Here is a 27,806-nt window from a genome sequence, read left to right as displayed (position 1 = left end):
TTTTTTTGAAACAATCTCACATTAATTTTTATAATATTGTTAAGACCGAGAGGTGTATAGTAATTACTTTTGGTATAACAATTAATTTTTAAAATAACAAATGTACACCTCTAAAATTACAAAATTATAAATTTTCATTTACTTACAAATATTATAAAAATCTATTTTATCAAATTTATATATTTCCTTATAACTACCATATATACTTTCTAAAACTTTAAAATTACCAAACTATTTCTTTTTCTTTATCTATACTTTAAAATTTCAATTTTATCAAAGCCAAGCGTCTACCCTAGCGGACCAAACTGCAAATAGGGCAAAAATTTCCTTATAAAAGACCTCAAAAAGGCGAAAATTGCCCTAGCGATTTGATGAACTTTCGCGGCTAGGGTTTCTCGGAACGCTGCCATCAACGAAGGTCTACCCAACATTTTTTCTTCGTAAATTGTCTTGCTTGCTTGCGATTTGTTTCGAGGGGCCTCATGATCTGATTTAATTTTTTGAGTAGGGTTTTAGTTCTCCCTCTCGTTCAGTTCTTTATTGACGATTGCGATGAACTTTTTGTTTCACTCGTCGATTTTTATCTATACTCCGTTGTGTTTATGGTTTATCACTCTAAGCGCCTTGCAATTTTTTATTTTAGTACGGTTTTTTTTATATTTACTTTTATGTGTTGGGTTTGTGCATGATTTTTTGTTTTAAAATTATAGTATTTTAAGAATTGTCTGGCGTGGCATACAGTATCAAGTATATTGAATTTCACAGGTGTTTGATATATCTTTTTTTGTTATTCGTTAGATTCATTAGGTTAGAGGACCCCATTGTTAGTTGGAAGTCATGTCTCATCTCGAAGTAGACAAACGTGAGGAACCTGAATTTAAATGGTTGAAGGAAAAAGAGGGAGGAAAGAAATACAGAGATATACATTTTTATGAATCATTCGTTTATGAGGGTGTGGAGTACTCATTGTATGACTCAGTTTATTTGCAAGTGGAATATGAACGACGTCCCTGTATTGGAAAGCTTGTTGGAATTTGGGAAGAAGCCAACAAGTCCAAGAAGATAAGGGTTCAATGGTTTTTTCGACCCTCGGAAATTCTTTATTATTTAGGAGATACCGAGGTGATTAAAAATGAGTTATTTTTGGCTTCTGGCTGTGGCATAGGTCTTGTGAACATCAATCCTCTGGTAATTATTATTTTTAATTTTGTTTGTGTTTTTTTCCTTAAACTAATTAATTATTGTGTGGGATGTGAAACATTTTTGCTTTACCTAGACTATACCATAATTTATAAATTTATTTTATTTCTTTCTTATATATATATATATATGCATTTTTGTATTTTTTTGTAATTTAGTTAAAATTGTAAAAATTAAAAATATGAATCAAATTTATAAATTTATCCTGTATACGCTCTTTTGCGTACACGTGTGTGCAAAACTACTGTTAATATGTTATAATAATTATCATTATTATAGTAATAATGAAAATAAATACAGTCATAATTATGATAATTAGCATAATAATTAATAAAAAACAATTCTTACACATAATAGATATTAAAAAATAAATATTTGCATTATTTTCATAGTATCAAAAATGATATTATGATATTATCCATATCAACAATTTAAAACTTTATTATCTTATTTTATCTAAACATCTCAACTTATGAGATCCTAAACTTTTTATAAGCTCCTAAAATATCTTATCATTTCCGAAAAAAATCTTAAAGAATTTAAAGCATGTAAGTTGTTTTAAATAAATTTGGTCAAACATTGTAGTTATCTTAAGGTCGTATTATTATCCACTAACAATCCATGTGATCATTTCTTGAATTAGGAAGCTATTGTTGGTAAATGCAATGTCGTTTGCATTTCAACTGATGAGAGAAATCCAAAACTTACTGAGGACGAGGAAAAAATGGCCGATCATGTATTTTACCGAATTTTTGATGTCCAAAACTGCATCATATTGGATCAATTTAGTGATGCTATTGGCGAACTTAAAGGTAACTACATTGTATTTTACATTTTGCTTTTAATTATTTGGTTGGAAAATTTTAAGGTTTTTAATCTTATCTACGGTGAGTTTAGTTGTTTGAGATGCTTATGAACCTTTGACTTTGTCGTTGTTTCTACAGTTGATTTCGTGTTTAACAGAAAAAAGAGTTTAAGGGCTCTAAGTAGTCCAAAATTCGAATCGAACGAACATGACGCAAGAAATGCTATTGCCTTTGAAGGCACTGAGACGCTTGTGAGTGCGAACTCATCAAACATGAGTCTACATTCAAACGGAGATTGCAATCATATGGTAAGAAACAATGATACAAATGTAAAGCAAGACATAGATAAAGAAGAATTGCCCTGTGATGTGGAGAATGGATCATTTATCAAGGAACGAACATCTGGAGGGAAATGTGCTAATGTCAATGTGAATTCTAGTGAAGATAAAGCGGCTACAAATATCATAGATAATAGAAGTGATTCAGGTGATAAAATTGTTGGGTGCAAAAAAAAAGTTGAGATGGACAAGGTGAAAGAAAGAAAGTCTCATTTGAAACATGTTCAATTTGAAGAGAATGTGAAGTCGATGAAATCCCATGGTTGGAATGATACTTCTTTGAGGGGAGGTATGCTTGATGACATGTCTTTGAAGGACAATGAAAACAATATTGTTTTGAATTCTAGCAAATGTCGACAAGCTATAAGCACCGTCAAGAATAAAAGTTCTTCAGATGATAAAAATGATGGGTGCCAAGTTAACGTTGAGAACAAGAAGGCGAACGACACAAACTCTCCTTTGAAGAACACTTGTTTTGGTGAAAGAGAGCGATCTAATACAAAATCCCTTTTTTTGAATGATACATCTTTGAAGAGAGAAAAAGTTGATGCGAGTTCTGGTGAAGATGGAGAGGCAAAAAGTAACATAGGTAATAAAAATGTTTCCTGTGTTGAAAACATCGGTGATACATGTTTGAAGAGAGGAAAACTTGGTGACAAATCTTCCAAAACCAATGGTAAAACTAGTGTGCCCTGTTCGATCATTTCTAGAAATATTCCAGAGATGCAGGCGAGCGGTGCTATTTCAGTTGATGGAGAACTAAAATTCGAAATTGATAAAGATTCTGGGGGACTAAGGAAAGATTTGAAACCGGGGAAAAGCTCGACTAATTTGAATGAAAAGGTATCAGATGTGCGAACTACCAGTCCGAAAACTTTGGAATCTGATCATGTTGCCGGATTTTCCTCCCATCAAAAGAATTTGAAATCAACTAAATTTTTGAATGCTTCTAGAGGAAAGTTTTCAAGAATCAATGATATTTTAGTTGATGAAGTGTCGAAAAATAAAAGCAATGAGGTTTTTGAAAGCCATGGACAAGTTGCTAAACATATCAAACTCTCAAGTGACACTACAAGTCAATTGTCAAAGACATGTGTTTATCCGCAAAATGGAGAAATGAAACACGGGCATGATTCTTTTAAGAGAAAAGATTTATCCTCAGTGGAAGATTTGTGTCTTGGAGACGCTCTTTCCAAGAGAGCAAAACTTGATCACAATTCAGGTAAAGGAAATGATATGGAAGTTCTTCCAAAAATGAAGGAGAAAAGTTGTGGAATTGGACAAGCAAGGACAAATCATGCACATGGTGCTTGCAAGAGAAAGGATTTAACATTGGCTAAAGATTCATGTATCGTAGAAGGTGCTTCCAAGAAAGCGAAACTAGATGGCTTTCAAATCCCGAAAGAGGAAATTCATCGTAGTAAGCATGGAAAAGATGAAGGTGAAATATTTGAAGTCGGTCCAAGGCCGATAAACGTAAGTTGGAACAAGAATTTCTAAGTTCTATCTTGTGATTTCATATTTTGTCACTTGTCCGTCCCTTGAATAACGCAGGGTCCACCATTTGTTATCATTCTTGAAGGGCTAAGTGCACCAACCATAGTTGTCAATAGCCCCTGTAGCTCTCGCTATAGCGAATAGCGTGGCGAAGCGACACCACATCGCTACGGACCGCTACGCGCCATGGACTTTGCAATAGCGCTCGCTATCCTCGCTATTGGCACTTAGCGACAATCGCGATAGCTGAAATAGCGGCGCTATTGCAAAGCAAAACTACATGTTTATTTTCTGTCCTTTTTTTTTCTTCTAATTTTGGTTTTATGGCATGTAATTAGTTAGGTTTTTGCTGGAAATTATAGTTTTTGCATTTCTCGCTTTATTTTTGTGTGTTCTATAATTTTTCAATGAAAAAACTTAAGAAAATTTCAGGTTTTAGTATTTTACAATTAAAGTTGATGGAATATTATGCTGAAAATTAAGGTTTTTGAATTGGTGTTACTATATGTTATGTATTATATATTTATATACTTGTGGCGCTTTACTTTCAAATAACCCTCGCTACTTTATTCGCTATGCGCTATAGCCACTGGCAACCTTTGCGTTACGGGGCGCTATGCGCGATTGACAACTATGGCACCAACCCCCTCTTTGGAAAAGTCTGAAAGGCATAAACCCCCCAAAAATATTAATAAGCTAATATATTCTTCATGTTTTTCAAAATCAAACACCTATCACTTCTATGTTATAAAAACTCAGGCACATTTACCCCTTCGGATAATTTATGCCGGATTTTTAAAAATACGAGGTTTGTAATGCTATTAATTTTACATATGATGATGTTTTTTTCTTTTTTATTTTACTTTTTCCGTGGGTGTTGATGCAATTAGCCCTCATTTTCAAAATCAATATCCTCCAACTAAGCTTTTTGAAGGTTAAATTGTGGCCTTTTGAATTGGTGGGAATATTGTCATGTATAAATGAAAATTAGGTTGCATTTTGGTGGATGAATTTAAGTGAGATATGATTTGACTGAATTTCAAATAACATCTATATTTGAAAGCCGTCATATATAAATTTACGTGTGTAATTAAATGAGAGTGAATTTAAAATTCATCAAAACAGTTGAATAGATTTGAAATCATGGATTTTAAACCATTTAAATATCCATGATTTTAAAATTTTCAATCCACAAAATCCTAGGAAACTTTGAAAGAACCAATTTCTTGAAGAAAATGTTTTTGGCACTTATCATTTATTAGGGCTATATACAAAATAAGAGTCCCAAGTGGTAAAATATTTGTTTTAATGGATGGTGTTGATTTCTGGGTTTAATACACCATACCCCTTATGAAAAGTCTAAAAGGTATGGAATCCCTTGCAAAATATTATTAGTCTAATATGTCCTTGTGTTTTTTAAAAAATAAGCATATTTAAACCGTGTTAAAAAAACTAGATCACATTTACCCCATTTGTATGATATTTTATACCTGATTTCTTAAAAATATAAGGTTTTAAATGCAACTAGTTTTACATGAGGGGTTTTTGCCTTTTTTTTATTTTTACCGAGGATGCTGATGTAATCTGCCTTGCTTTTTTATCGAGGAATTGATGAAATCTTTTGCTTCATTTGTGTTATTAGTCTTTTTTGATTCCTCAAATTTGTCTCTTAGAGTTGGAAGAATGTTACAACCTTGATGGGACACAGCTAGGCACATCTCATCTTTTATTTCCCAGTTAAATAATAAAAATATCGGGCGTATGCATTTTGTTGTGGTATTGCTACTGAGTAATCTATCATGACCCTTTGTTATGTATTTTTTTATGGGGATAATGGATCAGAGAGTCCACAATATGGTAAATGCTCTCTTTCTTGTTAAATATACCTGCCTTGCATCTGGTTTTTTTTCCCGGAGGATCGTTAGAGAGAACCTCTTGATCTCTTGATTCCATTTTCTTTAGAAAATTTAAGATCATAGTTATTAAAAGTGTGCGCCTAGGTGACATGCCCAGCCGGGCGCACCTATTGCGCATGGGTTATTACCCAGGCGAAGAAACAAGCACGCTTAAAGCATGCGCCTCTGCCTAGGCTCAAGGCTCCAACGGGCGCAAAAGCGTGCGTTTTTAAAAAAATGGGCTGATATTTTGTAGGAGAATAAAAATTAACTCGAACTCAACCAATTTTGAAGCCCAATTTGCAAGCCCGTGGCTATTTAATGATTTAAAAAACCCTATTGTCACTCATTTATGCAAGACTTTTTTTTATACAAAGTTCACAAGTCCTCTATTCAAACTTTTACTATAATCTTCCTTCGTTTACGATGATAATGATAGTCGAGTAGGATGATGAAGAATTTGATTATTTAGATGATATTGTAATCATTTATACAAACTTTTAATCTAATTTCTTCTACACTCATGACTCATCATTATTTTTGATGATGATGACGACGATATGGTTGCAGATGTTGAAGATGAATTTGATGATTTAGATATTTGAATTCTTTTTAATATACTATGAATTGATGATTTTCTAATGAACTTTAGACGATTTAATTTTTTCCTGGTTATGATTTACGTTACATTATCTATTAATGAATTTTTATTTATAATAGTTGTTATCTTTATGAAAAGTATTTAATTTATGTAATATTATAGTTCAAATCACTTTATATATATTGAATTTTAAAATTTATGTTAAATGTGTTTTACTTCGATAAAGCGTGCGCTTTGTCTTGCGCCCCAGACTCCAAGATACCCTAGCGTTTTAGTGCGCCTTGTGCCTTAAATAACTATGTTTAAGATATTTCTTTACTAAATTTGTCTGCTTCTTTACAAATATGAAGTCTTCGTAATATTAATCAATGAAGAAAGAAATTCAAATTCCAAGGATAACTATTGACCTAAATATTATCTCGCTGTTATACATCGTGTGGGATAATCTATATCAGAAGTAGAAAACCAACTAGAGTCCTAGAAAATGAAGTACACCAGAGTTCTCTCTCTTGGGGGATAGCCTCTTGCAGAAGCAATTTCAGTGCTCATGGCATTATTTCCCCCTCGAGTATTGTGTTTGTCTGCAAGTAAAAATTAGGGGTGCTACTCGTCATTGATCCCGTGGTTCCATCATTCTTCCATTACCTTCATGTCTGAGCTCTTAATGTATTGGGGTGTGATGGATTGTTAATGGTCCTTGTGAAGTTTGGTGGTTCTATCATTCGGATACTGGTTTTTCTCATAGATCATTGCAAGGCTCACAGCACTAATTAGGTTCGGGGGTGTTGAAGCTCGACTAGTACCACAATATACTCTTGTAATCCTAATGCAGTTATAAAAATATGTACTCGATCGACTGATAACTTATTGGCCCTCGTTAATTGCTCAAATTGTGATTGGTAGTCCTTCACCAGTGGAGGGTCACTAGATCAGTTCCTTAATATCAAGGTTCTAAAATTTGCTAGGATCTAGTCAGGCTCCAGACTAGTGCCTAGGCGGGGACTAGGTCCATTTTTAAGTAAATGGGTTGTCCCATTAACTGGCCCACAATTGCTTGTATATTAGTATTTTCCATTCCAACTTAGAAAAAAAACCAAGTAGCGTTTTCAATAGAAATTAAAAGGCGCTATCATTTTTCAAAGATTTGGCAAAAAGACGTCATTTGATAGGAGGTACGGACCCTAGATCTCCCATCTGTTTCCAATCATTCGGATATCTTCGAATCTCATCAAGTCTAGAATCTCATCTGCAATAAAATTCCAGAACACCACCGCCGCCAAAATCTTGGTTATTCTCCCGAATGACGTCAACACATCTGGTGCAAATGAAGCTACAACCAGAGCCAGAGCCCTAACCACACACGTGGCCGTGGCCGTAGTTTCAGAAGGCGGAGTCCCTATGACAATGGTTATAACAGGTACAATTGTTCTTCCCAGACTAACACCCTAATTCCGCCTAGGATGGCCGATTAGCAATTTTTCGTTGCGGTCGGCTGGCGCCTAGGCCAAATTTTAGAATGCCTGTTAATATGGTATTGCGTGTGGGTGGACCAAAGCCTAAGTTCCACAGGGTTTTGAATTCTTCCCATTACTATTTGGACAAATCATGTTCTAATTTGAAGAACCATAAATAATTGACCATCCTCTATGAGGTGGAAATAGGCTAACTCCAGCTTGTTCTCCTTCGGAGTGCACCGATGTTGGGAAAATCTTGTCCTTGAATACCCATCCCCGTGGATCTGATTGTCCTGATTGTCCTGATTGTCCTGATTGTCCATAACAAGGGAAATCTGTTTTGAGTATTTGGGTGCATACAAGTGTCGTTCCCAAACCTCGCCATTACGAGTTCCTGTTGTTGCTGACGGTATAGCGCTACCTTGACTGGTGCTATACCATCTCATAGTGATTTTATGGACAATTTTTTGAGTTTTCCGTTTGGTTCTCATTGTTGATACTCCTCAACTATCTTATTATAACATCCCAGATTTGGCTACTATCCTCATTATACCAACACGTTAACACGAGTCTTTCTAACGTGTTATCTCCTTACTCAAACGCTCCCATGGAAACTTATAAGGGGTTGCCTTTCGCAGTTTTGTCCCAAGTCAAACACGCTTAACTATACAGTTTTTAAGTTATCAGCTCCTGAAAAGAAGTTTCGCCTTCTTGTTATGAGTAGCGCCTATCAAATCTTCGAAACCTTCCTCAATTGTAAAGTCTCATATCTGCACAGTCTTGGAATCATTTTCATTCAAGTGTGAGATTGATTCATTCATGTTTCTCTTCGTCTAGAAGTCTGTCAGGAGTTGTTTCTTGTGCTGTGCTACCTCTTGGCACCTTTGCTTACTCTCCGCTTTCGTTGGCTCCGACCTCACACTTATCCTCTTTGTACACCTTCATAAATGCTTCAACCACTATTGTAAAGCTTGGAAATCCCCCATAACAAGTAGCATTGACGCCAATTTGTCACAGTCCTGTGTTATGGATCTTGTCATGGCACAATGGATTGCAGAGTCCTCGATATTGAGAATGCTTCGATCTCCTCTATTTTCAATCTATTTTTCTTTTGTGTGAGACTTTTTGGAGAGAACCGTACTGTCTCCCTGGTACACTCTATTTTAAAGAAAATTTTTAAAGTTCCTTTATTCAATTCTCAATTCTTCTAAATAAAAAGTGTTCCCAATATTAACTGCTGAAAAATTTCAAATCTAAGGATAACTATTAACCTAAAAAGTATCTCATGTGTATAGCTGACATGGGATAATGTCTTAACCCACTAGAGTCCTGGATAATGAAGTAAACTTGAGTAATGCTCTTGGGCTAACATTGCGCATGGGCAGAGGGATTCAAAATAACATGTAGTTTGGTAGAGAAGGAATTTTTGAAATATTTTTCAAGCGTCCACCGTAGTTTTTAGCAATGTTAACTCATACATTACTGTTTAAAAGTTGGATTCATATGATTGGAATTACTCGAGCTGAATATCACCTGCATTTGAATATGAAAAAGTAGATCAGCTTCATATGATTGAGACAAACCTTCCTTGTCTGTGTTGATTTGTGCTGGTTATAAGTATTTTCCATTTGTTACCCTTTTTACTTCTCATCTGCAGCTCTTTTAAGATATAGTGGTCTTGAACTGTGAAGCTGTGTTCAGATTAGTTTCATGTACTCTTGTTTTTATCTATTAATGTGGTGGTTACATATCAGGTGATAAGTACAAGATAGTTGCTGTCGCAGTAACAGTTCACTTTGTTCACTCTGTTGCATTATCCAAATCTCTATTTAGTTTTAAAGTTTAATGCCTTGATCCCTGCCATCGGCATTGGACAGATGCCACAAGTGTTACAAGTTTGTTATGACCTTACCGAGCGAGAGTCGTTGCCATATGGGATTTCTTTTGGAATATAGTTCTTCCACTCTGTGACAAATTTCACGTGCGAATTGGGTACTTGGTAGCATTTTCTACGTGTACCTTTTTGCAATAACTGTAGATAAAGATTTTTTAGTTTGTTAGTGTTGCAAGTTTGTTATGACCTTACTGAGTGAGAGTTGTTACCATATGGGATTCTTTTGGAATATAGTTCTTCCACTCTGTGACAAATTTCACGTGCGAATTGGGTACTTGGAAGCATTTTCTAAGTGTACCTTTTTGCAATAACTGTAGGTAATGATTTTTTAGTTTGTGAATTTCTTCTTAATATTGTGTCTTTTGGTTTCCTGACAGGAAAAGCGGACCTGGTTGAAGTTGGGGAACTTGGTGAGTTGCACTTTTCCTTTACATGCCGGTTCTTCATACATTGGCCAAAATTAATTCGAAATATGTTTGTTTTTATCTGACACTGCATCCTTACTTTTCAAAGCAAGCAACTCTATACACTTATTTAAAAAATTGGTTGGAATTTCAGTTATGATGACAATAAGTTTATTATGTGACAGTTAAGGAAGTCTTTGCCCAAATTACTCCTTCCTTTTTTGTTTAGTTAAATTTGAAATTGGTAGAGGAAATTGAATGGTTGCTCTGAAGTCGAATTCAGGGATGATTTTTTCTTGGCTTATCTATTTTCATTTCCCTTTTCAGTTTTATTTTTTTTATGATAATTTACAAAGTTATTGGCAATGTTGATTTATTTATTATTATCTCATTTCTGTACTGTGCAACTCTAGTCTTGGGAAAGTTTGATGACAGCGCAGAATGAAGGAAAATTAGTGTTGCTTCAGAATTTGGATCCAACTCTTACTTCAGCTGATGTAATGGTAAGACTATTCAGTTGTGAATGATTCTATACTTCGCCTAAATCTCTGAGCATACTTGCACATTATGCTTATCGGTTATCCAGTTCTTTCTGGCATTGAGTTTAAAAATCAACAGTTGGCATTAAAAAAATTCTTGTTTGTTATTACCTATCAACCTTTTTTTTCTTTTCTTTGTTAACTGCTTCTGCTTATTGTGCTGTCTTTCATGATCATGATGTTCATATTTGATGATGATGATTATATGGTGCTATTTCAGGAAATTATTTGGCATGCATTTGAAGAAAAATGCATGGCCAAGATGGTGCAGCGCACTGCTATGTCTAGTCCACACAATGGTATGTTGGTAAACAGAGTTGTTTGGCTTCATAACATTAATGGTTCATTAGGTGAACTGTGATTCTGGTCATTATATTTTTCTCTTAGGGGTTACTAACAAATTGAGCTTATTCAGTGGCATACTGCTCCTTTCTTCTTTTTTGATTTTTTCCTTTTTCTCCTATTCACTTATTCCTTTTTAAGAGGACAGTGAAAATGTGAAATCAAATGTGTGTGTATCATTGATGTGAATTCTTTTTTAGGCCAAGCTCTCCTTATATTCAATACAAGGGAAATTGCTGAGAAGGTTTTGAAAAAATTGGATGACAAGTGCTTGATGCTACTAGACCAGAGGTTTGTGGAAATGTTAATATACTGTTAATGCAAATCAAACGATATGTTGCTGCTGGACTGCGATTACTGTCGTACATCTTGAAAAAACTCATACTTGTTTTATGAGAGGTTGAGTATCCAATAGATATATTATATGCCATTAGTGGTTTTTGTTTAGAGATAAACAAATTAGCTGTGTGTTTAGTGTAAAAATTTTTCCGAGCGCACATAAAGTGGCCCATGTGACCTCTTTCTTTGATGTGGCATATTGATTCGATTTATTACATGGCTTCTGAGACATTTGTCATACTTGGCTAAAGTTGTAATTTTTACTCTTCTCATTTGCAGGCCACTAGTTGGTTGCACTGTGCTCCTTCCTGAATACCCTAGGAAACAAACTGCATTTGTTGGCCACTTGTCTATTGACAAAGTTAGACGCCTAATGCAGAGGGAAATGGTACATTTTCCATCTCTCAGGAAAAAAAAGAAATGAGAAATTTTTTGTGTTGGAATGGAAGATTTTGGGCTCAGCTTCTTCTCTCTTAGTGTGATGACTAGACAATTTTTCTTTCTGTTTGCATTATTCAGAAAGAAGCAGTGTCTACATCTGATTATTCCCAGCCAAACACAATTGAATATGAGATGGCTATGGAGTGGTCACTTCTACAATCAAAATCTAATATTTGGTGCCAGAAACTTTTTGAGGTACCATCACCTTGAGATCGCTGAACCTTGGAAATAGTTCTCCATTTGTTTAATTCAAAATTTGAACATCTGTGTTTTTTCCAGCTACATAAGGTGGAGTCGAGGAAACTTATGGCCAATCTCCAAAGGAAATAATATCAAATGTCAGTAATTTCACCAATCAGATCTTAGTTCGTAAACTGTCAAATAGGCTGTTGGTTTTAGCATTAGATCCTCGTTCCAGTCTTACCTTTTTGTTTCCCTTTCATCTTGCTTTGAAGTGTAGAACAAATAAGTGTGCTTATGACAACCTGACGTAGAAATTATTGTTCTCTTGGTCATCATATTATATTTCAGTTTCTTCCATTGTGCATTGGCATTTTGCCCACGAAAATGCTCACAATATATCATCAATTATTAAATCTTCTACGACAACTATGTGTTACACCGATGCAGGAAGTTTTTGCACTCTTCTCATCTGTGACATAACATTGCTTTCTGGTTTTAATTGCTGATAACAAAGTTTGAACACTTTGAGCAAGATATTGATCAAACATGGATGTGTCTCACAGAAAGTGATGTTTCGGTCGTTTCAACGCTATATTTGACCCGTTGACAACAGCCTCTGACCAGCCTCCTATCCTCCAGGAAAAAGGCAAAATATTGGCTCTGTATTTGTGGTGGTGGTTAATAGATGGAATGAAGTGTTGAATCTTTTATTTTTGGTGGTTTTGGAAACGTTGTTTTGTTTTCTTGTGTTACCGTGAGATATATTGTTTGTATAGTTAGATTTGTTTTTTCTTGGTTAACGTGGGGGTACTCTTCTTTCATCTACAAATTGCGCCTCGCTCTCTTACCTCTTATTTGAATGATGGGTATTCAGTTGTCGTAAGATGAACATGTTAGATGCATGCTCAGCGGTTAAGGATTATGCTTTAAGTACTTGGCTTGCAAGGATTCCTCACTTTTTTCTCTCATTCAATCGTGCATGAGACTTTCATCTCACACGGCTCCTAAGTGATAAAAGAAAATAAGAACTCATCTTCTTTCTTTTTTGATGAATGAATGATGACATTGCAAGTGTATTGATAGCCTCTTAATCATACGAGAGTCTCAATGATAGATAAAAAAATGGGCCAATTCTTCGGTTAATGGTCCCTTGTCAACCCATTCCTTAAGTTGGCCCATTTTCCTTGAGCCCATTTAGATAATAATAGGCCTATCACTCCCCCATCGTCAAAAACAACCATGTCGTCAAGGTTCAGCTGTGTGAATCGAACAGAACTCATTAAAATTCTCCCAAGTGGCATTTCTTGAAAACTGTCGGACCCACTGTCCCGGATCTGCTTTACTTCTTGGTTCTTGTATCGAGTAACTCGAGTAGCTAAAATGCAAATAGGAACAGAAAGAGGTTGATTATTGAAAACCAAATCCCCATTTGGTACTGTTTATCTTGTCGATGCTTATCTGCTAATTGCTTCATTCGATGTTGGGACTGACCAAAGTGTTGAAATAATTTTCTTAGCACTTCATCCCTAGCCAGCAATCGTTCCTCAACTGCTAGAGAGGTGCCGCCTCTTTTTTTTTTTTTTTTTTTTAATAAACGATTCCATTGAAAAAGTAAATGAAGTTTGTACAAGTGCACAAGACATCTCCAAAAAACTTGACAACAAAGCGATACTATCAACAGCATAATCAAAAGCTAACATAATATCATAACCAAATATCAAATACAGTAACAATGATTCATCAACATGACAATCTAAGTGGCAGTAGGTTGAAAATCTTTAAAATAACAGCGCAGATCCACACTTCCATTAAAATGAGATCAAGACCAGAGGGCTAGTCTGCCTTCCCATGGTCAGATGGCTCATGTCAGGACAGTAGGAGCAAGTCAACACAACAAAAATTATACATTCACACAGGAACATCATAAGGAACGCTAGATGGGGTAGAGAGTGAAACCTCTAGCAGACAGACCTAATCCAGATTGCACAATAATCCAGCACATATACACATGGCATACACGGGACTCTATACAGTTATGGGGCATACCCCAGAATCCAGCGTGATTCGAATATCAATCAAGAAATATGAAATCAAACAAATATGTAATTGCAAGAACTATAACATAATGTAAGTACTTTGATCTTCATATTAGTATCTGCAATATCTGGTGATTCGTCTTCAAACAAAGCTCTGTTTCTCATATTCGACACATGAACAAACATGCTGCGAATGATGCAACTCTCATTTTTGCTAGCTTGAATCCACCACTATATACTCCTCTGAAAGCCCTGAGCACTGCAATAACTAAGCACGTGTTCTTGTGCATACCCAACCATTCACGCACAGAGTTCCAAATACTCTAACATGTTGCATTGAAAGAACAAATGATATGATGTTTCCTTGGCCGCTTTACAAAGCACATAAGTATTGTCAATAACATAATTCTGTTGATCCCGAGTGAGTAATTTCCCATATGCCAACAGCCAAAGAACAAACCTATTCTTTGGAATAATGCAAGGTTTCCAAAGCACAAGTTTCCACGACCATTTTCCAACCTTGTTCACAAAGAAATCGTACGCATGTCACAGACCTTTTCTTCTTCCCACCAAGTTTCTAGGCTATTAATTGCACTCTCAATGGTCACCTGCCACATTACCATGTCATCTTTGGCCCGAAGCAATTGTTTAACCAATGGGGATTGTTCTTTGTGCCAACTCCAAAACCAAACACTTTCATAATGATTATGTGTGTGACTAATCAACTTAATCCGCAAACTGTCTTTTTTCATTTGAATTTTCCTTAAGGTTTTTGCAATCAATGTATTATTTCACACCGATAAGTTCTTGAGACCCCTCCCACCATCCTCTTTTGGTTTGCACAACATACCCCGTGATATGGGAGGGTGTTTTGCCGGCCAAACAAACTTCCAACATAGGGTGTATATATCATCTATAATATTCGATGGAAAAGAGAGGACCGACAACCAAAAAAAACTCCACACCTTGAAGAACATATCGAATTAACTCAATGTTTCCAGCATATGACAGTGAATGTCTCGACCATGCATTAATATTCATAGCAATAGTATCAACAAGAAAGTTATCATCCGGGGTTCACAATTTTCTGGATGCTACAGGAATACCAAGATATCGGAATTGTAGGTGTCCCATTGTGAAACTTGTTATATCCAAGATATCCAGTCTAATTGAGTCACTCACACCTGCCATGTAGATATTAGATTTCAACAAGTTCACCCTTAAGCCTGCCATATCCCCAAATTTATTCAAACAATTCATTAATATTGTAGCGCTCTCGACATTCACTAGTAATAATCATGCAATATTAGTGAATAATTACTGAAATATCAAATAAAACGAAAATTTGTCATTATATTTATGGCATGGTACCCATTATATAATTATTAATATAAGTTAAAGTTTACATTACATCAAAATATTGTATTACAATTAAACATAATGATTTATCTCGTCAAGATTTAATAACAAAAGGTGACGAGTATATATATATGCATGGCGTCACATAGGGTACAGAGGGAAGTGTAAACTCCAAGTCACCCTCACTAGAATGGACGCCGCAGCAACTCCGTACTCTCTTCTACTAGAAGTCCAGGAAACTCATATTTAATTTTTTCAACCATCATACGAATCCCATTACGTACATAATCATATGAGTAGATGTCTCACTGCCTTCCTCAGTAAGTAGAACTATTAATGCCATGATTACCTGATTACCATCCACACACAAAACAGTAACCGCCCCGAGAGCCAGTATGATAAAACCAAATAAAAACATCATGTTACGTAATGCATGATATGTGGATGGAATGCATGATCACGTAAACACACATGCATGGGTAAATGGAATAACGATAACTGCACGATCAGTAAATGCAGCTCAACAACAGCTCGAGCAACAGGCAAGGCTCGGCTACACTGCCGTAGTAACCACTCCTTCGCCAGTCTACTACCGTGTGCCGGTCAGCTCGCCGGGGATTATGGACATACTACACCTTATTGGCCTACAACATCTCTCGAGCTAGTCGCAACTCCATATCATCCCAACAATCACCTTGATCATACACGCGATATCAAAATGGTCATCAATAGAATCAAGGCTCAACATGTAATGCAATGTTGTGTCATACATCAATGCTACATATATACAAAAAATATGTATGTGTAAAATATGTTTTTATTTTCACGCATTGATGTTTATACAATGTCAGAAATTAATCCACATAGACAAATAAATGTCATATAATCCACGTTCAACAAATATCAAACACTACAATTACATCATGTATATTATCCAGTAATAACATATCTTTTCTTTTCAAATTACTTGAGGTATAGATCGAGCATGTAAATCACGAGAACTCGACAAGAGTGTCACAAAAGCATTTATTTATACCATAATTCGTAGTTTATTTCATTAAATAGAGAATTTATATTTTCTATAAGAATCACTCTTTTAACTTAAAAAGTTATAACTCTTGAACCATTCAAGTTAGCATAGCATGATTGGAATAATATATTTCAAACAAATAAATATTTTTATATGTAGAATCAAAGTGTAACTTTATTAAATTCTTTAGGCATAATAATATCATTATTATTTCCCAAATTTATCTAAAATTCACAAGGAACAATTAGATATATTAAACCATCAGTAGCTACTTATTAGCTCTAATCTTGATTATCATAGTCATTATGTCCTAAAATTTATTTACATGATTTAAGATTCCAATTCCAGGAAGTTTCAAAGGCAAAGTTGAAGTCATATACGTGGCATCATATTTTGAAAACAAATAATTTAACATATTATCATGTATAAATATATAATATATATACATTAGGCTTGGACAATTGGTCGATTATGACCTTTTGCTTCACATTTTCAACAATTACAATCTTTAAAACTTTAACTATTGAGCTCTTCTAAAAGTTTTTTTTGTTGGTGTTCGTCTCGTAATTCGAAATGAGTTTGATGCTTGGAATGACATCCTACTTCTCAATGTTTCACTTCTTTTCCCAAATTTGTAAGATCTGGATTTCCGTCTAAACCATACTATTCTTGGCTTTCAGGAACTACTTCCCCTTCTGGTATAAGGATGAGATCTAAAGCTCTTCATTTTTTGTCTTTATGACTTACTTCTGATAATTGCTGGAAGATCATTTTCTTTACAACATAAAAGAGTATATTTATTAATATCCCTTAATCGTTTGTAATTATTTTGTAAAGCTGTCATGTGAGATTATTCTGCCAGTTTTTCTTTGGGAAAAGAGGTCATTCGTGCCTAAGTATATGATTTTCCAAGGACATATTCCCTAATTAGCATTTCTCTCTAGGGACTTGGTATTTTGGTGAAGAAAAATCGCATCTATATTTTCTTCGGCCACTGAGTTCTATCTATATTTAGTGAATAAGATAATATATTCATCCACTAAACAGATGTGAAGACCCAAAATTTTACTATACAAAGAGACAAAGTACCAAGTTGATTTTAGTTTTGCATTGAAGATGAATTATGTCATGGAGGAGAATAAATTACATGCAACCTTTGGCATGGAGGGGGAGGCCTAAAGTAACATTGGTTATTACATGCCATAAACCATGCAACATTTGACGTGGAGGGGGAATGCCTAAAGTCACATTGGTTATTACATGCCATAAACCATGCAACCTTTGATATGGAGGGGGGGGGAGGTTCTAAAGTCACATTGGTGCCTATAAATAGTGGCAAAACAATGAGTGAAATCACACCAAAACAACATCAAAAGTTCTCTCCAAAAGTTACAATTTTCGCGTACCAAAAATTCTACTCCAATTCATAAAGTTTTTCTCATTGTTTTAGACTTTCAAATCCAATATCCACTACTCAGAATATACATACACGTGTTTGGACCAACACATCCAAAATTCAGATCGATCCAACGGTTCAATTAGGCGCAAAATTTTTTGCAAAGTGACTGATTTTTCGGTGTCAAACTCCAACTTGTTCATTCCAAGATTTTGGAACAATCTTTCAAGTAAGTGTGTTTTTGATTTACTTTTACATACACTTGCATTTCATAAGTGTATTATTCGATATATATATCAACATACTTGTTCTTCATAAGTATGTCCACATTTGCTTAAAAATAAATTATTTATGTTTCTTGAAATTCGATCGGCATGATATATATTCGTTTCTATTTGTTATGAAAGTCCTTGAAAATTTATTGTTTATATTATTATAATATTTGAAAGCATGTTTGAAATATTTGAAATGCACTGTAATGATTCGAACTAGAAATGGCAAGGAAATTCCGACATTTGATATGTTTTTTTTAAGGTCCTAATGCGGTGGGATATAATAATCGTTCTTTTGGTCTCGCCCCTTAGAGGAGTAATATATAGGGGACTGATCAGTAAACCATAGAAATAAGATGATTTTCAGTGCTATGTTTGTATCTTGTTTGTATTCGATTCAACATGCTTATGATTGAAATTATGATAACGTATTCGTATAATTACAACCTTGATATTTGTTATGCCTGATCGACCCCCATTTACTGAGTATTTCCCAAATACTCACCCCTTACATTCCTACCCCAGATAAGAACGAGGAAAAAATCGAAAATAAAGAACAAGAATATTTTTGGGGAAGGTGATGAAGCTAATCCAATTCAAGACAAGTCTTGTCATTCGGTCTTTTTTTTTGTTTTATCGTGTTTTACGCTTCCGCATTTCGTGTTAATCGCATTGTAAAGACACTTATTGATTTATGTAATAGACTGGCTTTTGGCTATTTGATGTACTACGTGGCTTGTTGTTTTTACTTAATTTTTAATTGTTAAACAATGTCGATGGACACGTCTCGGTTTCGGGGCGTGACAACAGATGTCATGTAATTCAAGACTATAAAGAGCTTGAGTGTATTTATTTATCTTTTCTGTGTCTTGACTGTTAAAATAGTCTACTCCTATGAATTGTGATTTAAATATGGTAGACATTCTCCCAATTATCTGACTAAGAGATTCTCCCGCTAGAACTGACTCTTTGGTTTCCACTAAATTCATGTCCCAAGAGATTTTAACTGATCTCATTATAATCATTTCTAAAAGTTTAATGAATCTTTATTTGTTGAGATCAAGTGTGCCAGCTGAGATTCTCAAAACTGATATACAATCATCTATGAGATCTTCTCTGTTTTTTGAAATCCAGTAAATCAAGTTTATGCATAACCCCATAAGGATGTATTGCTTCTAAAACAGACTTCTCATATGGTGTTTGGTGCAAGAGAATTTGATTTCTTGACCTTATTTCCGCTATGCGTGCTTCTTCACCTACTTGAAAATCTGTTTGTGGTACTCTCAAATTTGTATTATAAGATCGTATACTTACCCTTGGTGGTTAATGAGAAGATGACTAAGTTATTGAGGGAGGTTCACCCCCTGTTGTATTCATCTTCAAAACTACGACTTTGAGATTCGTAAATATTCTACTAGGTCTTGAAGATCTTCTAGACCAATCCTTTTTATAGTTGTCATCGGCTTAACTTCTTTTCTTAGAAAATTTTAATCAGATTGGTTATTTTTTCTTTGTCGGTTAAAGATTTTGACATTACATTGATCTTCCGTCTTTGGTGTAATAAGGGTTCAATACCAAAATATGGTAATAACCTTCCTTCCGATGTCTTTTTAATAGAACTTGTTTGTTGTTCTAGAGTTTGGATTCTTGTTTAAATATCATTTAATATTCCAAGAATTTCTTCCTATTTTTCAAGTATTTCCTCAATTGTATGTGATACATAGTATAACTGATTGTCATATTTTTGTACCATCTTTTGGATCTCTCTAAGATCTCCCGAGAGTTTAGAGAAATCAGTTACTGTTTCTACGAACCAATCAATTTGAATTATAAGTGTACCTTATGTCTCTGATGTGTTCCTCTTTGCTCTTGATGTATAACATTGGTTAGATCTTTTTGTAAATATTTCAAAGTATTGAAATAAGTCATGTAAATATTTAATCTCGAACATATATTCTGATCCATAATTTTGATAAAAATCTCCTCCTCAGATATTTAATCACACAGTAATAATATCATTATATGTTTGAAATAATTTTACTTCGACTGTGATATCATTTATCGATTATAACATCAAAATTATTTTTGATAACTTTGTCAAAGTTGGGAGTTCAAACCAAGATTTATATCATATGGTGTAAATTTTATGTTGAAAATTGAAATGAGGATTTTTTTTCCAAATTTATCCATAATATATTTCAAAAGGAATAAGATTGAGATTATTCAAAAATGATTGGTCAACAGTGCAGACACAGATTGGTTAAGAACCATAAAAAGAAACGGAAGAAAAGAAAAGAAAAAAAGGGTACAATACATATTCTACCATAGGGACCGAGAATTGTCAAAGCCACTGCCAAAAATAAACGGCGGCGCTCCCACTTCCGCGCCGTCAATCCGTTTTTCTCCGCCTATGAAAACTTGCTGAAATCTGTAGAGGAAAGTTTGGAGGGGATTTCTGTAGATTTCTCTGTGGGAGGTTCCAAGTCCGATTGATATTTCGCTAGAGTTTGTGGAGGTAAAAAAGGGGAAATCATGGTGAATTTGATGGTGGAAAGAGCTACCAGCAATATGCTAATCGGTCCTGATTGGGCAATGAATATCGAGATCTGCGACATCTGCAATCACGATCCTGTGTAAGTTATTTCAATTCTATTTTTAGCTTGGATTACTTGATTTTCCGTCTTTTTACCGCAGTTGCCCATGACATGAATGCAGAAGTTTATCAGCTTGTTTGTTTTCTTCATGCTGAATGATGGCACTTTTTGTACTTGCCGTAGATTCCTCTCTTTCAAAATATCACTGGTTTTGTGAACTTATGATGGTCTTCTTTTTTATCAGACAAGCAAAAGATGTTGTAAGAGGTATAAAGAAACGTCTTGGCAGCAGAAATCCAAAAGTCCAGCTTCTTGCTTTAACAGTAAGCTTGAATTTCCTTCCCTAACAATTTTTTGCCTTAGTCTTCGATATTTGCCCACGAGATTTATTTTCTTTTCATTTGATACTTTCTGGGTGTTTATACTCGTTCAACAAGAGGTTTTAAAACATCCTCACAAGGTCAAAGGTTAGACACAAAAACCTTAGCTTTTACCAAAACTTCCCAAAATTTAGCAAACTTCATTACATATGTTACCAACAAATACTCCTCAGATTAACCTTTAAAATCTTGTTGGAAGCTCGAGGAGACGAAAATATTAGACATGGTAATGAAGCCATATCTTTACCAAATTAGTTTGATCCATTTACAAAACTTCACACGAGCTTGGGAAGCCATAACTGGGATAGTTTCATAGATGAGTTTCCAAACATTGATTATAACGTACATAAACTTGAAGCTCGTTGCAAGGATCAAGAAGCAGCAATGAGACGTTGATACGAGATGTTTTGAAAGTGGAAAGTAACAAAGAAAATGGAGAGTTTTCTTCCAACCTATGCTATCTAATATCTGTGGTGAAAAACTTTGAAATGACAATTATCAAGACATTACATCATCTTTAAAGTTATTTTTTGAAAAAATTAGAAAAATCTCCTGAAATTGTGGCCGGTCCTTACCCCATCCATTGCCATATTTGTGTTTATTTTTTTGTAAAAATTAGGATGAATTCATGGGCCTTAAATGGCCCTGGTCCATAACGTGCTTTCTAGCCTTCCCATGTTCAGCTACACCCAAGATGCATGAGTTCCGTGTCTAAAATCCAAATTTAGAATGCAACGATGGACTAGTGGCAACCTCAGTGCCTAGTACGAGGTACATGCAAAAACCACTGTTCAAACCACTGTTTTATGTACGTTCATATGGGTCGTGTCTGCTTAACTGAACAACTATCATGGACCTATGACCTTTACCGTCAGTTCCGTGGTGTGCAACACATCTACTTCCACTGTCTAGAACACGACATTCAGAACGCAAGCATGTGTGAGTCTGAACATGGATGAACAAGAATTAGAAAGCAAGGAATGTACAACCGTGGCTCTGTGGTCACGTTTGTGGCACTGTGGGCTATCGGTGGCCAGCATAGGAACAAAAACATAATATGGCATGTGCTTAATTTGGAAGCAAGTGTGACACTTTGGCTTATATTTTGTTTTCTAGCTATTGGAGACCATTGTGAAGAATTGCGGGGATATTGTGCATATGCATGTTGCTGATAAAGATTTACCTCGTGAAATGGTGAAAATTGTTAAAAAGAAGGTAACATGGTCACATATGTTGTTGCTATTCAGCGTTTTCTCTTGATCTTTTCCTTTATTTTTAGACATCCATTTTGTTGTGCAGCCGGACTTTCATGTAAAAGAGAAGATTTTAATTTTGATAGATACGTGGCAAGAAGCTTTTGGAGGGTCAAGGGCTAGATATCCTCAATACTTTGTGGCATACCAGGATTTATTAGTATGTCTTGCCTGGATCATCCTGTCTTGTTCCCTCCATTGTTTTTTGTTTTTTTATGTAATACTATGGTTGTGTTTATCCTAACCTTTCCATATTTTATTGCTTATTTATCAGCGACTTGGGGCAGTTTTCCCTCAGAAATCCGAGAGTTCAGTACCTATTTTTACACCAGCACAAACACAGCCATTAACATCTTATCCACAAAATCTTCGTAATCCTGATTCTAGACCGGATGCGGCTGAATCTTCTGCAGAAGCTGAATTTCCAACATTGAGGTACATTAACACAGTAAAACTTTCCTAATTTGTCTTGAATAACTTTACATTTCCCTGTTTCATTGAAGTTGTGGAGGCATATTTTTCAAAGAATTGATGTTTATTACCATACATAATTTACTTCAAATTGATCGTTTCTTAAAATTTTCCTCTTTTTGCACTTCACATTATACAAAGAATATGCTGAATCATGGATATTTGCAGTGTTTTAAAGTTCAGGCTAAGAGGTGCTAGGCGCCGCCCGACCGCACCGAAAAGGTGCTAGGCGGCCAGCCTTGGCGTTAAGGAAGCCTAAGCGCTCCTAGGCATTTAGAGTTTTTTTGGGAATGCTTTTAATTTTTAAACCCAAAAAGCCCAATTATACCATAACATGACATAAGAAAAAATTATAGGTTTCTGCTTTTAATTTTTTTGAGATTAAGGTTAGCGACTCGCAAAACAAGAAGAACGAAATATGGTTCCTATGAAAGAGGAACTAGATGAAACTTAAAACATGACTTCGCAGAATTGCATGTCTCACAGCTTGAGTTCTAAAAGTAATGGAAGAGATAGGGTCAGAGACGTTTAATGCTATCAGCTTTGAGACATATAGAGGAAGGTGGTGGTATCAACCAAAGTGCGAGTCGCTAACCTTAAACCATTATATGTTGGGTTGCACTTGCCCTAACACACCACTCACATCTTTTTTGTCTGCTTACTCTACACACATAAGAAAATTGAATCAGACCTTAAAGATAATTTTTTTCTTTATTTTGATATCTTTTGCATTGCATCCTGATCCGCCTTAAGCAGAATAAGCGCCTTTAGCAAAAGAAGTTGGAGGAATGATCTAGGTCTCAATTGGATTTTAGCAAAGTTTGGACTGAAATTTATTCTAAGAACCATTACAAGTCTCTTGATACCGTGGAATTCGCCTAGCAGCACTTAGTCCTCGCCTAGGCGGCCTAGGCTCTAGTCGCTGGTCTGGCGCTCGACTATCGCCTAATGAAGTTTAGAACCTTGGATATTTGGAGTTATGATTAATCTTTTATTTGGGTTTTTGTGTATTACTTAATTTTTGGAACTTCTGGCTTGGAAATCCAGCCTGTAGACACCTTGTCAGTGCTTGAATAATTATGCGAACGCAGATTTTAATGGTGTCTCTTACTCTGGTTTATAAATCATTACTCCAGATGAGTTGCACACTTTTTCTTCATATCTTGTCTACAGAAATTTTTTCAGAAAGTTAGGTGATCTATGGCTAAAGGTTAGCGACTTGCACTTTGGTTGACACCACCACCTTCCTCTATATGTCTCAGAGCTGATAGCATTAAACGTCTGACCCTATCTCTTCCATTACTTTTAGAACTCTAGCTGTGAGACATGCAATTCTATGGAGTCATGTTTTAAGTTTCATCTTGTTCCTCTTTCATAGGAACCATATTTCGTTCTTCTTGTTTTGCAAGTGTCAAATAATGAACTACATTAGCTATTCCTTTATACCTTTACTTGCCTTACCTTCTGATTTGAGTCTCCAGTGCTCCTTTGGTAGTTACATTGCTGTTTGGTTTTGATGGAAGATTTTTTTCAGCTTGACAGAACTTCAAAATGCTCGAGGTGTCATGGATGTCCTCTTGGAAATGCTGAATGCCTTAAATCCTGGTGATAAAGAGGTAATTTTGCGCTGACATATGTTTGAGCAACATTGTAGTTCTTGTGGATCCTCTATTCTTGCATAATTATGTGAAGCAGCATGGAAAGTTGGAATAATTTATCTGATTGGCTATGGTGGAACTTGAAAATAATTTACTTATTTTACTCTGATTTAATAAGCTTTCCCCATCAAGTTTTTGCTCAGAAGTTATTTTTTTGGTTGCAGGAACTCAGGCGCGATGTTATTGTTGATCTGGTGGCGCAGTGCCGTACTTATAAGCAAAGAGTGGTACACCTAGTTAACTCAACTTCGTAAGGACTTGTTTCACTTCGACTTGTGCTAATAGTATTTGTTTAATGTAATTGTCGTCGGTGTTTATCCTTATGTCTTTTTAAATGTTTACCTTCCATATTATCTTAACATTAATAAAAAAAACTAAGAAAGATGCATCTTAGTTGATCAAATGTCCTATGATTGTTGACCAAGGAAGGCACATCGTGATATTTCAGTTTTTTCTCATTTATTTCTTTCCAAGTGGTCTGCATATTCTGACAGCAACCCAGTACAAATTGAATGTTGTAATAGCTGGACATGCCACAACGAATCACTTAGATCTTGGTGGATTTTTGCGAATCTAAAATGCTGATATTTGTCGTGAACCTTCTGGTATAAGAATTGCTTCTTGTACTGATAGATTCAAGTGTTTGAAGACACTGAGTGCAGTTTGAAGGGAAAATTCTTCTGGTTGAGTAACAGAATGGAGATTGCCCACTTCTTAACTTTTATATAGGTTCTCCGTTAAGTTAGGTTCTGTGATTTATAATTTCATTTGACAGGTTTCATGGGTGAAATTTTACCTTTGTTGCTCCCCTGTTCTGTTCTATTTGTGTGGTTTTTGGAATCTGATCACAATATTTTACCTTTGTTGCTCCCCTGTTCTCTGCTAATTGTGTGGTTTTTGAGAATCTGATCACAATATTGATATAATATAAACTAGAATTCATCATAAATCAATCTAATATCACTGAGACATTGTAATTATACTTGGTCAGAATAAGTTGGAATTTAAAGCAGTCTTTTAACGTGTTCTGACATAGGGATGAATCACTGTTATGCCAAGGACTGGCGCTGAATGATGACTTGCAACATGTTTTGGCTAAGCACGAGTCAATGTCCTCTGGAGCCATCTCTGGTCAATCAGATTACCCAAAACCCGAGCCAACTAAAGCCTTGGTAAAAGTTGATGCTCCTCTTATTGACACTAGTATTGCCAAACAATCAGAAAACGGGTAAATTTTGTTTCTGCCACTGCAGTATGAAATTTATTAAGTGCCCCCATCATTTTTGCATGTTTAGAAAAGTGACCCAATGTGAAAATACTTCCTAGCCGTGAAGTGAATGTATTTTGCAGATCCACATCAGGTACTATCAAACCAGCACCTCCAGAAACTAATGCTCAATTAGCAACGCCAACAAAGGCTGCTCCTATTATAGATCTTCTGAGTGGAGACACACTGGCCCTTGTGCCTGTGGCAGAACCTCAGCCAGCGAGCCCTGTTACATCTCAGCAGAATGCTCTTGCTCTTGTTGACATGTTTTCACCAAACACTAACAATCAATCTTCCAACACCATTGGACAAGGATATTCATCATCACCTCAATTTCCGCAAAATGTACAAATTCCGCAGCCTTTGTTACACTCAAATGGAAGTGTGTCTGGCCCTGGATTACCCCAATATGGACAGCCACTTTACCCTCAGGGCTCTTCTTCTACGTGGAATGGTCAGATGACCCAACAACAGCAGCCACCTTCACAAGTATACGGTACTTCTTTGATCTTTCTTATTTATTTAATATCTAATAAAAAAACCCTGTAGAAAACCAGAAAAGAAAAAACATAAAAAAAAGCCTAATTAATTAATGAATTGGAAACAAACTTCATTTACTTTTGTCCCATGTGTGATTCTTGGGAAGATTTGGCCCTTCTACTTTCTTCATAAATATGTTCTTCTGATGGTTTCTCCTTTCTCATCCTGAATCAGGTCATTGCTTGATTTATAGAATTTTGTAGTCTTGTTCTACTCTAGAGCTCAAAGTGATGACTCATTAGAATCAATGTCTGATGTATCCCTAATTTTTCAAATCATAGGTGCTCAAGATGGTGGTGCGCTTCCTCCTCCACCATGGGAAGCTCAACTGGATAACACTCAACTACCCATAAGCCACCCCACTCAACAAATGCAAGTTGCATATTCCCTACCACCCCCCAGTGGTACATATCTTCAAGGATCGCAACCTTTGGCAAATAACCAACCATTCAGCACATACACTCAACCAATCTCCAGTGGCCATCATGCCCTTGTAAACAACCAAGTTCTGCAGAGCAACCAAATGACTGCTGGGTTGTATTCACAACCTTTTCAAAACCCACAGGCTATGGGTATGTTTCCTCAGCCAACACAATCTGTTCCAATGGTTTATACGTATCCTCAACAGGCGTACGGGTACCAAACAGCTGGCTATGGCTATAGCTATGGTTATGGCCAAGGTGAACGACAGAACACACAATTTCTTGATCAAAACATCTCCATATCATCGAGGGACCATAGCTCCACGAGGAATTCTTCTAATATGGTTTCCAATTCCTCATATGTGTCGTCCATGAAGCCGTCCAAGCCAGAGGACAAGCTATTTGGAGACCTTGTTGATATTTCTAAATTCAAAACGGGAAAAAACCATGCCAGTTAGAGCAAGGAGTGTGATAAACATCGTGTCTAGTTTGTATCGTTACCAGTTTTCTTTTCGCTTGCCTACTTTCTCTAGGTACCAGATGTTTGATTTCTTGTTTGTGATCTTTGCACATATGTTATGATTATATTTTCATGTTGAAAAAATGACTCCCACGTAAATAAGAAACATTTTTACGTTATTTCAAATTATTGTTCATTATCTCAAACTTATAAAATATGTTAAAGTACACATTTTTATAAAAAAAATTCAACTCAATTGTAATTTTTTTTTACAAATTGAGAGACTTATTTATAAATGTTTTTTGAAAATAATCCAAAAATAAATACATCATTACATATATTATCACACACTAATTTTCAATATTTACAACTCTTATTTTCAACATTCCCCTTTGTGATGATCATGATACAATGATTGTCTTCATCACGTGTTTTTATACAGATTAGTTAAAAAATCTTACTAGAAAAAATACATTGGGATAAAAATCATAGTAAGGGAAAAAGAGTGCAGTCATGTAAACTCTCTCTCATGTTAACACGAATGATTCTTCACAAATTTCGTAAATTGCTCATCCCAATATTATATATATGCTTTCTGAATATAGTCGTAGGAAGTGAATTTGTGAAGAGATCTTATTAGTTTTCATTTGACTGAATGTGACGAATATCAATATCTTTATTATTCTCAAGCTCTTGGGTGAATGCGAAGAACTTAGGGGGAATATGTTTAGTTCT

General features: G+C 35.4%; 2 protein-coding genes across 5 annotated transcripts; both read left to right on the top strand.

Moving 5' to 3' along the window:
* Positions 1–289: 289 nt before the first annotated feature.
* LOC142525597 (protein ANTI-SILENCING 1-like) lies at positions 290–12,733 on the top strand. 4 transcript variants are annotated; one of them, XM_075629920.1, is made up of 12 exons: positions 291–418; positions 799–1,188; positions 1,844–2,012; positions 2,145–3,820; positions 10,063–10,095; positions 10,503–10,592; positions 10,849–10,927; positions 11,171–11,261; positions 11,589–11,697; positions 11,829–11,945; positions 12,030–12,088; positions 12,497–12,733. In XM_075629920.1, the coding sequence occupies exons 2-11, from the start codon at positions 838–840 to the stop codon at positions 12,078–12,080; spliced, it is 2,766 nt and encodes a 921-aa protein (XP_075486035.1). In that variant the 5' UTR covers positions 291–418; positions 799–837; the 3' UTR covers positions 12,081–12,088; positions 12,497–12,733. The 4 variants fall into 4 exon arrangements, with proteins under 4 accessions (XP_075486036.1, XP_075486035.1, XP_075486034.1 ...); XM_075629919.1 differs by having other exon boundaries at positions 12,381–12,733; XM_075629921.1 differs by lacking the exon at positions 799–1,188 and having other exon boundaries at positions 290–418; positions 12,381–12,733.
* Positions 12,734–20,289: 7,556 nt separating this feature from the next.
* On the top strand, positions 20,290–27,250 carry LOC142524072 (TOM1-like protein 9). The gene is made up of 10 exons (XM_075627806.1): positions 20,290–20,659; positions 20,865–20,943; positions 22,117–22,215; positions 22,300–22,413; positions 22,528–22,688; positions 24,259–24,340; positions 24,547–24,632; positions 25,419–25,610; positions 25,733–26,145; positions 26,471–27,250. Exons 1-10 carry the CDS (start codon positions 20,559–20,561, stop codon positions 27,067–27,069), a joined length of 1,926 nt encoding a protein of 641 aa, XP_075483921.1. The 5' UTR covers positions 20,290–20,558; the 3' UTR covers positions 27,070–27,250.
* The last annotated feature ends 556 nt before the right edge of the window (positions 27,251–27,806 follow it).

The sequence above is a fragment of the Primulina tabacum genome, chromosome 14, assembly GCF_025594145.1.
Source record: "Primulina tabacum isolate GXHZ01 chromosome 14, ASM2559414v2, whole genome shotgun sequence".
Classification (NCBI taxonomy): domain Eukaryota; kingdom Viridiplantae; phylum Streptophyta; class Magnoliopsida; order Lamiales; family Gesneriaceae; genus Primulina; species Primulina tabacum.
This window is presented reverse-complemented; position numbering and strand designations above follow the sequence as displayed.